Genomic DNA, 14,036 nt, shown 5'->3' with positions numbered 1-14,036 from the left:
CTGCTGAACAAAAGTTCTGCCTAGGACTTTCCTTGTCAAGTCAATCAACTGTTAATGCATCTGTGTTTTAAGTGAGAGGTTTGTGAAGAGAGCTGTGATATGTTACTACCTTTCAACTACTTTTTTCTTTATTTTCCCCTCTTCTTAATGTGTTTAAACAGGTTATACTTAGAAGACAAATTTTCTACTGTGTACTTCCATGGTGTCCAAGCTCATCTGTTGATACGTTCTTTGTAACTCTGTGGCATAACTGCTTCTAAGAGTTATTAGTTTGGTTACCACAACATCTGGATCCAGAGGTCGCTTTTCAGAAAATGTGGACAGCTAAAAGTCTTTGTAGTGCTCGAATTCTGTTGCTTCAGTTGAAAGATGGCAGATTGTGCAGTTGCATGTTTCCAAAAACTCAGCAGGTTTGGACTGGATTTTTAAACTATTGCACCATAAGAGCACCACGTAACAGAGTTAAATTCCAGGTAAGTATATTTGTGGTGCTCTAGGTATAAGTGATGTGCATCAATACAGTGATAATATAATTTCTTACAGAATCTACAGAGCTGTGCTTTGGATCTTGCAGCTTTATTTATGAATTTAAGATGCCTTTAGTATATCAAGGTAAAAGGACAGACAGTAACAAGTTGCAGGAGAACCAGTGTTTCAGAGTGAACTTTTTGCATCTGTTAGTTCTGAGTTGGGCAGAAACATTATTTTTTTTGAAATTATACTGCATACAATACTGCATAATAACCGATAAGCTTATTACTTAGCATGACAACCGTTTAGTGATGAATAGGACCAAAGTTCTCTGGAAAATTTGTTACTGATGCAATATTGTACAAAAAAGGAGAAAAAATGTCAGTTTTTACTGGATTGGTAAGGGAGGATAAAAATATAAGAGCTTGATTAAAAAATTATCTGTGGATATAAACAAAAGTAATGGGAAAGGTCACAAAATTAAGGTTAATCTTGGCCACTGATGTTTCCAAATGGCAATGTTTTTCTAGATCTCTAAGTTCATCTTTAAATTACTGCATGTATAAATAATGGGACATTGTGGTTTCATCTAGCTTAGTGAAGCCTAAGAAGTTGAGAAGTTCATCTAGATGGTTTTACAACTATTTTAAATAACTTTATTAATCTGTATTAGGATAAGTAATGTTCATCTTATATTTGCCTGTTGTTTCTCCTTTTAATAGTAATATTTGACTGTATGATTATAGGTTTCCAAGGTCAATGATAAACGATCATTAGTAGATACAAGAATGACTACTAGTGCAGAGGGAACTAAAATAGCTGCTGGAAAAAGTCTCAGTGGAGTATATGATGAAAGCCAACATTCATTAGAAGGTATTGAACTGTTTGCCACCCTCTTCTTAAGAAGTCAGCCTTTCCTGTTCTATCTAGACATCTTTTATTAATGATCAAGGTAGTCTAAACTCTTAAATTTGAATGTTTTTTATAATTTATATGTTTTTTTTTTAATTTCAAGGGGATTATACACAATTTTTGTAGTTTGTAAAAAAAAAAATATGTAGTTTTCGTAAGCATGTTATTGTCTGACAGGATTGTGTACTGATTATTCCATATTATTATTTTAATCTTTTTCTTCAGCTTCATCAGACTCTTGCAATGCTTGTTCTGTGTGACTGGATAGATGTAAAACTTAGTTTTCCCATTCTCTTGCTAGCAAATGTGGTGACTCTTAAGTAGAGTACAGTCTATTGGATGGGTTATTGTTTTGTGTGAGTCTGGTTTTGACTGAGAGAATCCATTTCTTGAGTATTCACTGAATGATACAAATTGTGATGCTAGTGAACTTTTTTTTACTGTTATAAGTGTGAAAAAACAAATATTCCTGTGTGAGTGGTGATTTCTGATTCAGGTAAATTAGTAGTTACAATTATGACCTTTATTTTAGCAGTGCTACCTGACTAAATAGTTCTTTCCATAACTTTGCTTGTTTTGTCATTCCTAACTAATAAGTAATCCTCAAATGTGCTGTTACGCATCGTACATTTTAGCTCCTGTGCTTCAGGGTGCTTGATCATTGGCATTCCATGTATGCTTATTTTTGTTTGTAAAGGTTTTTTAGTCAATTGCTTTGGGCATTTTCAGCTTTTGTTTACAAATGGGATAACAGGGAAGTGGTTATGACTGGTTAAGACACTGAGATTGTATACTGTTTGTGTAATTATATTGCTCAGGAAATAGCAGTATGAGAAACTGTTGTACTATTTCTTGTGCATGACAATTAGAAAGACAGTACCTCTCCCGAAAAAGGTATGTTGTACTATATCATAATTCTGCTGTACAAGCTTCTCTCCTTATATACATTCTCTTGTAGGTTTGCATTACAAACACATGAGAAACTGCTGAGTAAACAGAAATGCCCTCTCCCACCCACTGAGTATGTTTTTAATCACTAGTGATTTTTTTTCAGATGTGAGAATCTTTTAAACCTCTTAGGTTTATGTTTATTCCAGAATGCTCCTACATTCTATGAAGTAATGAGAATGAACAGTCCCAGTGTCTTTCTAGTTTCTTCTTGTCTTTATCTTGTGCTTCTGTTTTTTCTTGTAGACAACAGAAGCATACCTATCCCCTTAGCCAGTTAAATTCTTACTTTTTTAGAAATTTGCCAATCGTGTAAAACGACAACATTCTTTAAAAACAGTGGCAAAAGCATGTGCTATGACCTTTTTACACCATATCTTTACAGAGTATGCGCTCTCCAGCTGAAATGTACTTCTGCATCTTTTGAGGTTCATTGAAATTTTTTCATAACACATACCAATATAACTTTTAATTAATAGATAATATCTTTAATGGTCTTACATTAAACCTTCTAAGAATATTTGTTCTGAATTCTTGTGGAACAGGTGTTTCATACTATTTCTAAGATAGCAAGATTTCTGCTGTTTCCTCAGGCAGCTGAAAAATTGATCTATGTCCAGATGTGACTGTGCTCCTTTTTCTGGTACTTTAAGAAATTGGCAGGGAATAGTCATACTGTAGCCTTAATTCTGTGTGTGTCTTCTTGGAAGTTGTTATAACCCTACTATTCCTTTTGATGAAAGAGCAGTAATCTACCAGACCACTGAAGCAAAAGACTTTTTTTGAATCATACTGTCTCATAAATACACCATTCTAACTTGCAAATCAAGTGTTGCCATGACATATTTGCAATAACCAAAGACATGAGAAAGCTTATATTACTTTAAAAGTATCATGGTTTCCTATTTCTTGCTTTTCTGATTTTACAGGATGTTCATCCAGTGAGTGCTTTCTTATCTTTTCCTCTTACTCAGAGATTCCTTTGCAAGGTGAAACAACACTTCTTAGCTGCATCTGTCAAGCAGATGGCTCCTTATGGAGCCATGATTCTTTCTCAACTGCATCATCTTTGTAGGTTAAGTGCTTTGTAACAAATTTGTAAGAGGCCTTCAGTTCAATGTACAGAACTTCCCTGCAGGTAGATGCATAGTGCTAAATGAAGATATTAGTACTCTGTTGGTTTTTCTCTATAATGCTGATTATTTGCAATACTCTACTGATGTTAATATTGTGAACAAATGAAAGAGGACCAGATTGTTTCACCCAGCAGCAGGTACCAGCTATCACTTGGGAGCTACAGATTTTTTTAGTTAATAACTGGATAAAGCCCTGAGTAACCCAGTTTGATCTGATAGCTGTGACCCTGTGTTGAGCAGAAGGTTGGGCAAGAGACCTTCTAAATTATTCTATGATTCAATGATTTTTTTTTGCATCATTTACCCACTTGTAGGGTTGATAAATGTATGTGCAAAACCCATTTCTCAGTCCTGCAGCTAGATGTAACTACTGGTTTTGTCATTAGAAACTGAATGTTGTCTGCCAATATTAACATTTGTACTGAAGTGGTTTTAAATTTCATGTATCATCATGTGACAGATGTAGACCTGGGAACTGACCGGAATTATTAAAATGTAGTGACTTGATAACACAGCCATGGTGCTGCTGCTTTTGAATTAAAGTTCTTTTGGGAAATCTGTAAAACAGTGCTGTATTGCATGCCATACAAATCCAGTGCATCAATTACTTCTTTAAAAAAAAAAAACAAAGAAGGCAAAACCAAAATCCCCCAAAAACCCCAAAAATGCTTCCCAGTTCCCAAATAATAATACAAAAATTTCACTGCTTTTTGGGTTGCATTTATTTAATATTTTTGAACTTGAAATTAGTCTACTCTTAACGGAGTATGAGATTAGCAGCATGCTTTAACGCTATTCCTTTACTTAAAATCTTACTGGTTTTTTTTTCTCTTTGCATGTTTGTCTCTCACCAAATCCTTTTGCCAGCCAAGAAACTGATGTGAATACTCATTCAGTATCTCTGTCTCTTGGATAGGGGAATAAAGGAGGAAGAGGAGTATGGGATCTAAGTGTTAAGAAATTAACTCTCATCAAAGAGTGAATGCCATGTATTCAGACACTCAAGAGAACAGTGATTACTCAAAATAACTGATAATTAAATAGGACTGAAGCTCATACAAGAAAATAAAACCTCCTCATGAAGTAGGAAAAGGCATGGACATCTGACTTTAGTCAGTATATTTTCAGTAGGTTTTGATCTGAGATTCAAGTACTCTCTTCAGTTCACATAACCTCCTTTCCTGTTCTTCTCTCCTTAGAGAAAATGTACCAGCCAATTCTTTATACACAGAAGTATGATTGTCTCCCACATTTGTAGGGAACTTTTTTCCTTTTCAAAAAATAATCCTTTAATCTGAAATTTCTTGTTGTAACTATTCTTTGGATACTCTTTTTAAAGTTTTCATCTTTTTTTGATTTGTGAACATCTAGGTATTTTCCAGCAGGGAGAGACACCTTCTAGAATGCTTTGTATGTGAGGGTTGTAGAAGACTTAGATGATGAATATATACATGTAAATAAGCATACATATGCTTGTTTTCATTTAAATAAGCTCATTATCTTACAGTTGTGTTTCTTAGTTATATTTCATAAGTCCATTAGACATAATTCTTGGGCCTTGTGAACTCTTACTTTACTTCTTTGTTTTCTGACCAAACAACTACATCAACATGGCCCTTCTTTCATGTAATGTTTCACATTAGTAGTGTCTTGAGCCTGAATTCTCTTTTGGTCAGAAACGAAAGTTAGCTCTTCCATGCTTGCTTTTCTTCCTATTTAGTAATGCAGTTGCTTTCAACAACTTCCCCTGTTTATCAGTGGTCCTTGCATATGCATCTTTTCTCCTAATTTGTAGACGGTATGGAAACAGTCGCAGAAGTTGCTTAAACTACTGAGAGTTTGACTGACCTGAAGGAAAGCACATCATGGCATCATACTTAAAAGTATTTTCTTTGCACTCAACTAAAAAAAAAAATCTTCAAAGTGGAATAGTGTTTGTTGTTTTCCAATAAAATCCCGAGTAAACTTTTTTTATCTTCTAGGCAGTACAGTGATTTTTCCTTTAAGTTAAAAGATCCTTCTTCTTAATAGTAGTAACATGATTTATCATTTGCTTCACTGCAAATGCCTTTCTCTCATATTGCCACAGCAAGAGCCAACCTGAAATCCTTTCTATCAGTAAGAATGTGTTAGATATAAGTTACAGGTATTCATATTTACAAGTGGATATGCAAGTGTTTCCAGTGTAAAGGAGGTAAAGCGCAGTTGATAAACTACCTTATGATAGTGTAGTGTTTTAGCAGCATAACTGATGCACCAGACAGTATACCCTGGCACGAAGAGATGCACACGTGGTTGCTTTCTCATTTTATTTTTTTTAAGGAAATAATAAACCTAGTTAGATATATTTGTGACATGATTTTAATCATGTTTTGGGTAAAACAGTTGAGTTTAGCATGTATTCTTACCTAAGGGTTCTGAAAGCTATTTCTTACCCTCATTTTTCCTGCTCTTCCCATTTCTAAACTGAAGAGGCAACTTCAACCAAAACCTGTTCCTGTACATTTTGCCATTCTTCATCAGAACTGACACTACAGTATCTGTAGATGTTTTCTAAAAGAAGCATCTCATCAGCTATCTCATTATGAACCAGAAAAATCAAGTATAGTCTGGAGTATATTTTCTTTTTAGTCCCATTCATACTGATGCATACCCAAATATACTAGGAGTTTATTTTTAATTCAATACTAAAGTAATCTGTACAGTATCTTGTATATCTGTACAATATAACCTGTGGAATACCAGACTGTCCTAATTGTAGTTGTTTACAGAAACAGAAGAGCTAATAAAATGTACAGCTTTTTTTTTTTTTAGAAAACCATACCTGAGGATCTGAACTTTTCCTTCCTGTTTGTGTTTTTTGTTAGATTTAGATTTTTTCCTTGACACCTTCAGAGTGTGTGTGTGTTTTCATACACTTAGTGCTTTGTATTTTACTTGGTGGTTTTTTATTCTCTCTATTTCAGTAGTAGCAACTATATGTTGTGTGTTTTTCTTTTCCAAATAATAAATTGCTTTGAATAAGAAATCTGACTATTAATGATTGCTAATAATACTAGTAAGTAAACAAGTTCAAAAGGTGAAGGAAAAGAATTGCTTTCTTGTGGAATTACATAGGGGTCAAGGCTGTCTGTGTGTAAGGGGAATATGATGACATGGTGGCCAGCAGTTTTATAATTTATTTGTTTTTTTACTCTAGGTGTCTATCTGCTTTCAAACAGCATCATTCTATTGCTTTTGTGTAGCTACTTTTATTCTGTATTTATTTGACAAATTAGATGAAAATGTGCAGTTATATATGTTTGTGTAGATATATTTCTTGATTGAAAAAGGGTTTTATGCTAAGGATTATTTTAGAGTTTTCAGTTTTGGAAATGCTGAAGTAACTTATTTGATGTATTTGGGAATCAAAACTTGTTACTGTTTTTAAATAAAATGCTTTTTGTTTCATATTTATACTGTCTTATGTGTTCGGTGTCAAAGGAATAGATGTATATTTAAAATTGGAATTAACAGATCCTTTTTCTGACTGTAAAACTTCTTTTCCACAGCAAAAATGAAACACATCAATCTGTCATTTGCAGCTTGCGGGTTTCTGGGTATTTACCACTTGGGGGCAGCAGCTGCTTTTTACAGGCATGGTAAGAAGTTACTGAAAGTTGTGAAAGCTTTTGCGGGAGCTTCTGCGGGATCACTGACTGCCACTGTCTTATTAGCAGTACCAGAAAATATAGAGGTAAATTAATAAATTCGTAGGTATAGGACATGATCATTTGTAAAGGATATTTTTTATATAATCATCAATCATTAAGATTTTCTTAAATATTTTTGTTCTTGTTTTTCTACTTGTTTCTTGTAAAGAAACAGGACTCGAGTATGTGTTTTCATTAACAAAATCTGTGACTCATGGGCTGAAATGTTTATGGAGCAAGCAATGTAAATATAAATTTCATGTGTGTGAATGTTGAGGTGTATGCAACCAGGTGTATTTTAATATACCAAAATTTAAATGCACTTAATCACTGTACGTTACAAACTTGATAATTTTTTTCTTGGCTAGAGGTGGGCATTGTTAAGCAAATGCATAGCACCATCCTTTCATCCTCCTGTGAAAGGAGATAGACTGTGTCTTCATAAAGTCAAAGCACAGCACATACTGGCTTAAACTTTTTCCTTGCTGTCTGTGCTCCATTAGTACAAGAAGCGGCTTCCACACCTCCTTTAGACTCAGTACAGTTCATAACTTAACAGCAGTAGCCCTACTGTATGACAGGATAATGATATTATTACCTTTATTGTATTTCTAACTTGCTATGTTTTATATCCACAAGTATAACTCTTACATCAGTTAATTTCCTGCCTCCCTTTTTTTTTTCCTCTTCCCCAGAGGTGTCTATGTTTAGACAAGCTATAGTGATAATAAAGACTTTCTTCATCTCCTAGACTCAGAGTTCTAATACAGCCTTTCCTTATCTTGGAGATAATGTAACATTGAGGATTTATTGTTTTGACTGTTACTGTTCTAATATGGCAGTTTGCAAATGTTTTTCAGTCATATCTTGGATATCTCATATCTTTGTCACTGTTGAAAAGGCATGGGACTTGAGAATTCTAGGGAGGCTTATAGATAATTTATAGATAGGTACCTATTCATTTCAGAAGTACCTTGATCATGTTTGATGTTAAGTTTGCTTAACTCAATACAAGTAATTAGAATTTCTAGACATGTCCTTAGTCACTATTTAAAACTCAGATGTATTGTTTAAAGCTTCTAGCATATATAAACAATTCATAGTTATAAGAAATTGTCCTATTTGGAGCAAAAAATATATGGTCTGTTCTTAGTACTTGCAGTAGAAAAAGTAGGTTTGTGTCATTCGCCTAGGTTTGGATTCATCCAGCTCCCTGTTACTCTTAGCTCTCTGTCAGTTTGTTAAAACATCTTAGATATGAAGATAGTTCTGAGATGATGCTTTGTAGGGTTTGTGGGTTTCTTCTGTATCTAGAGTTAAAAGTGTCTGAATGTGCCTCTTTCCAGCTGATTGACTACAGAAGAAGCCTAGCTGCCTAATGTAGAATAAATTCAAGACTTGGTACATACAACTAGTTTTATATATTTGAATTGGCTTGGAACTAGCAATAGCAAGTACCTCCTAGGGTAAAGGTTCAAATATAACCTATGAGAAATGAATTAGCAGAAGTCTTGATAGTGATTGTTGCTTTAAGAGATATGGACCTCTTAAGGAACTTTTTTGACACATTTATTTGAAGGCCATTTAGAGAAAGTAGATGCAAGAACTACATTTCTGTCTTTCACTTAGGCCAGTGCTCTGTTGTACAGGTGATGTGAGGAAGTTAAACTGCTCCAACCAGCTTGTTCCTGATCTCATACTAATCCTCAGCCCAGCTCCTTCCTGTTTTTTCTTGCATTAAATCCTGTAGCCTCCTTCTCAAAAGAACGCATTTGCTTCTCTGTTTTTTAGTTTTTTTTTCTCTTTCCGTAGTCACATCAAACAATTACTTTGTTACTAGCAACGTATTTATTCTTCATGCAGGAAGCTAATAAGCCAGGAACCCCAAACTATCTGTATGCAGATCTTTTATTCTGTAAACATTTTATTATGTATGTGAATATAGGTATATTTATTGAGTACCAATTTCAGTTGCATAAGATTGTATTTAGTTTTTTCTCAAGTCCCTAAAATCATTACAGAAATCTGCATGAAAGGATAAAAAAAGAAATATGAATACTGAATAGTGAGTCTTAAGCATTCAGAATCATAATTCATTGTTTCAGAATCTTTTTGCTAAAGAATAAATGCTACCTATTTCTTTATTCTGCTTTTGGAGTTCTTATGGCTCATACTTCAGGCTATTTTTCTGCGGTCATTAATGTGAGGCATAATGCTCAAGTGCTGTATTCAGTTTTGGGGCTCTCACTACAAGAAAGATGCTGAAGTGCTGGAGCGGGTGCAGAGAAGGGCAGCAAAGCTGGTGAAGGGTCTGGAGCATAGGACTTATGAGGAGCATCTGAGAGAACCGGGGTTGTTTAGTTGCGGGAAGAGGCTGAGGGGAGAGCTTATCACTCTCTCCGACTCCTGAAAGGAGGTTGTAGTGAGATGGAAGGTGGTCTCTTCTCCCTAGTGACGGGTGGTAGGACAAGAGGAAATGGCCTAAAGTTGCACCAGGGGAGGTCTAGGCTGGACATCAGAAGTAACTGTTTCACTGAGAGAGTGATTAAATACTGGAATAGGCTTCCCAGGGATGGGGTTAGATCACCATCCCTGGAGGTGTTTAAAAGATGCATTGACGTGGTAATAAGGGACATAGTTTAGCTCCAGATTTGGTAGAGTTAGGTTATGGTTGGACTTGTGATCTTATTAAAGGTCTTTTCCAATCAAATGATTCTGTGATTTCAGTTTGCATAAAAGAGGTTCTCTGTGCAGTGGAATCTGTTACCTGATATTCTGCAGTTTTCTTGTCTTCCTTTGTCTTCCATCATAGTATTCCTTTTATTAAATACTTCCATAGTATTTTATTCATTAAATATGTGTATTTGTTAGTAGCATGGTTTTTGCATTAGTAAGAGGAAATTGTAATAATTGTAATTTTTTTAATGCTTATAGGCATCTTAAGGTACTTGTGTCTGATTTTAATAATGAAGTAGTCTTTAAAATAAAAAGTGGCTTTACACTTGAAATATAAATGATTGTTCTTGTAATGACGTTTCAAATTACTGATTATTTAGAAAAATAATTCCTTGATTGCTTAAGTTTTTGTGACGGTTTATTATTATTATTTTTATTTTTTAATTAGGTATCTTGTTGTCTTACAGTTTAGCTCTTATAAGAGGATCAATATTTTGTTATGCAGATCTTATTACTAACATCATATATGGGATAATATTTTAGTTGGATCTTATAACTCTCGATTAAAGCTGTAGCTGCTAGTATGTTTTAGATACCACAGTTGAACATACTTTCCATAACTAAAACATCCTTAATGATGAATATTTTAATTTGCAGAAATGTAAGCAGTTTGCCTATGGATTTGCAGAGGAAGTTAGAAAATTGGACTTTGGTGCTGTAACGCCTGGTTATGATTTTATGAAAACACTTAGGTACTTATCTTCATGTATTCATAAGGCCATTTTTGTGTAAAGTTCTAAACAAAAATGGAGAGTGCACATATTTTTTCTGTACTGTGGGAAGCTCAGCACTCTTTCACCCCTAACATTTGCAAGGTATTTAAAAAATGATAGGGACTAATCTTTAGCATTTTCTTTACTCTAGGGAAGGCATAGAGTCTATTCTTCCTTCCAATGCTCATGAGATAGCTGAGAACCGGCTCTATGTGTCAGTCACTAACACCAAAAATGGGGAAAATCACTTGGTTTCAAGTTTTGCCTCCAGAGAGGACCTCATTAAGGTAATGAAGTTGTATATTGCTGCTTTAAATAAAAATGCTTGATTTTCTCCAAGGTTTAGGAGTATGTTGTTAGCTGTAAAATATATCACTGCTTTACTCAGTGATCACTTACACTGTTAGTGCTGCTACAACCATAAGATAAACCATGGAAACAGAATTCAATTCACAGTTTCACAAATTTTGCTAGAGTTTATTTTTGTGTGTTTCCTTCATCTGTTTTTAAAGTGCTACCCTGTAGGCAAAGTATGTTTAAAAAGTAACAAGGTAACTAATGGTTACAGTAGATAAGAATAAAATAGAGGTTCGAATTTTGTAACAATTTGCTGAGTCTCTTTGCGTCTCTTACCTCATTGATACCATTTATATTATGTTTCATCACAGAAGAAAGTAAAGAAAAGAAAGTTTCTGTCTTAAAAAAACATCCATCACTTTCTACAAGTCCTCTTGGGGAATAGATATAGTGTAATGTTAAGTACCACATATAAACTGTTTTAACTGTCACTGGAAAGCATATCTTTTATTGCCCATCTCTTTTCTTTCAAATGTCAGTTTTTGAACTTAGATAAGGATTGTATACATAAGCTGATATGAAATGGTAGGATGAATTGTAAAATGTAGATGCATGTAAAGCAAATGTTCTTTCTCATAATTGATTTATATCTTAGTGGTGGACATCATAAGGCACAAGAGAAAAACGGAGTATAAAAAAGAGTAATAGTGTAGGAATAGTAAAAAAAAAAGGAATAGTAGTATAAAAAGGAATTCCTTCTTTTCCTGTCCTTGTGGATGCTTGGAGTAAATAAGAGATTCTTTATAATTAACACTTAAAGAAAAATATCACACTTGTTAACAAAATCTCACAGTATGCTTTGGAAATTAGCCTTTAAAGTATTTTTTTTTTTTTAAATCTTCACCCCGTTATATTCTATATGGTCAGTCAGTTCTCAAAATTTGTAGAACTTAAATCATGCAAAGATATGGAAAAAGGTTTTTTTCGAATTATGCAGTGTTATTTCTAGCTATGATAGCCAGCAAATTGTAAACATGGAGATTATTATGCTGTGGGTTTATTAGTTTTGCAGTGAGATTTTCTAGCCTGAAGACAATTAGAAGCTTCAAGACAACCTTGGAAATACATACATTTTATCAGTATTTCAGTAGTTCTTTTGTTGACTTAACCATTTCTGCTCTATTCTTCTGTTCCATATGCTAGTGGGGGTTACTGAACAACAGTAATCAAATTCAAAATAATTGCACATAGGGGAATACATTCATATTGTCTGGTTTTTTCAGTGCATCTGGTAATATATACTTTTGTGTGTGTCTTCAGCTATGCATGTATGATTTATACAACAGTACAAAGAGTTGGTGGCTGCCCTGGTAACGTGGAAGGTAGAGCTTGTTAGGCTGTGTAATCGTTCTTCACCTCTCCTAGACATGATTTACTATATCCAAGGCATGGATAAAGATACTGCTGGCCATACAGTGTTTTATAACAGCAAGACTTCTGTGCCCTCTGCCAAAAATCTTTCAACTTCCTTATGCAGTTGGTCCCAATGCTTAAAAAGTCTTATGGTTCCAAAGTTTTTCATAATGGCTAAACCATATATACGTTGCTACAATTTTAAGCTCGCTCTTTCTTTTACTATTCCCAGTGAACATGGAAAGGCAGTTAATAATCTCCCACTTTTGAAACAGTCTTTGCATATGTGAAGAGAATCATCGTGTACCAGTGTTCCTAGACTTGCAGTTCTTAAACTGGAGGTGAGGAGGAAGAGAGGCATGATTTGTATGTTTGTGAGGAAGCAGGGCACAGAACACTGTTGTATTTAGTTTGGAAAGGTGGGAGCAGTGGCTAGCAGTCCACACTGTTCTCTTAATGTTAGGGAAATATGGAAAGTGGTAGTTCTTCAAACTTGTCCTTCCTCGCCTCTCTCTTGAGGTCTAAGTGACTTTATAAAGGAGGGCCAGGTGCTTTCTTCAGTTTTCTTGAAAGTAATTCACACTTTGCAGAGTTCATCTGGTTTTGACTCTTTTCTTTCACTAAAACTTTTATTCCCATTCCTTTAAGTTTAGAAGGGCCAAAGTTACTGAGTTGAATGAGAGAGCAGAAACGGAGTTGGGCAGGGGAAGAAGCTGATCTTGGGAATCCTGTAGGGTGTCGCCACTATCAAAAATCTGGAGAGAAATGCATCTGACCTTATCTTCTGGTAGAAAAAGAACTACAATTTCACATTTGGAAAATAGGAAGAGAGCCTTTTTAGCTGAGCTAAGACAAAATTCTGTTGGTTTAGATTACTAGGAAGATAAATAGGCAAGAAAAGAGTTCTTATAGCAAAAGTTAGCGCCTTCATATAGAGCCTTAATTAAAACTTGTTAGGGGAGGAGAGGTGTTTAATATTGAAACTAGCTTAATTTGTTGTAAAAATAAATACAGTTCCATCAAAAAACCTCAGACATTTTCTCCATGGGTTGTGGGTTTTTTTGCACCTGATCACCTTTCACATAGTATATTTTCCAGTCTGTAATTGCTTCTGTTCTCTGGATTTGTCTCTCATGCCACCATGCAAGCACATATATGTGTATTTACCATATTTAGTTATATGATAATTTCTGGCATATTGCATTTCATAGAATGGTTTGGGTTGGAAGAGACCTTAAAGATCATCTAGTCCCAACCCCCCTGCTATGGGCAGGGACACCTCTCTCTAGACCAGGTTGCTCAAAGCCCTGTCCAACCAGGCTTTGAACATTTCCAGGGAGGGTGCATCCACAGCTTCCCTGGGCAACCTGTGCCAGTGTCTAACCACCCTTACAGTAAAGAATTTTTTCTTAGTATCTTATCTAAATCTACTCTCTTTCAGTTTGAAACCATTACCACTCATCCTATTACTACAGTCCCTGATAAAGAGTCGCACCTCATCTTCCCTGTAAGGCCCTGTTAAGTACTGGAAGGCTGCTATAAAGTCTCCCTGGACCCTTCTCTTCCCTAGGGTAAACAGTCTGGACTCGTAGGGAAGATGCCCTGTTTATCTTCATGGCTCCTCTGGACTTGCTCCAGCAGCTCCATGTCTGTCTTTTGTCGGGGACTCCAAAGCTGGACACTGTACACCAGTGGGGTCTCATGAGAGTGGAGTAGAG

At 35.1% G+C, this 14,036-nt stretch overlaps 1 protein-coding gene across 1 annotated transcript; it reads left to right on the top strand.

The window, feature by feature from the left end:
• Positions 1-314: 314 nt before the first annotated feature.
• Positions 315-13,825, top strand: LOC104545414 (patatin-like phospholipase domain-containing protein 4; the record flags this gene model as incomplete). Its single annotated transcript, XM_010190551.1, has 6 exons — positions 315-473; positions 1,218-1,344; positions 7,019-7,203; positions 10,493-10,587; positions 10,760-10,895; positions 13,760-13,825. Coding segments are annotated over exons 1-6 (768 nt in total), but the record flags the coding sequence as incomplete, so codon positions are not given.
• Between the last annotated feature and the right edge of the window lie 211 nt (positions 13,826-14,036).

The sequence above is a fragment of the Mesitornis unicolor genome, unplaced genomic scaffold (assembly GCF_000695765.1).
Source record: "Mesitornis unicolor isolate BGI_N332 unplaced genomic scaffold, ASM69576v1 scaffold24838, whole genome shotgun sequence".
In the NCBI taxonomy this organism is placed as follows: Eukaryota; Metazoa; Chordata; class Aves; order Mesitornithiformes; family Mesitornithidae; genus Mesitornis; species Mesitornis unicolor.
Note: the sequence above shows the minus strand (reverse complement) of the source record. Positions and strands in the feature narration are given on the sequence as shown.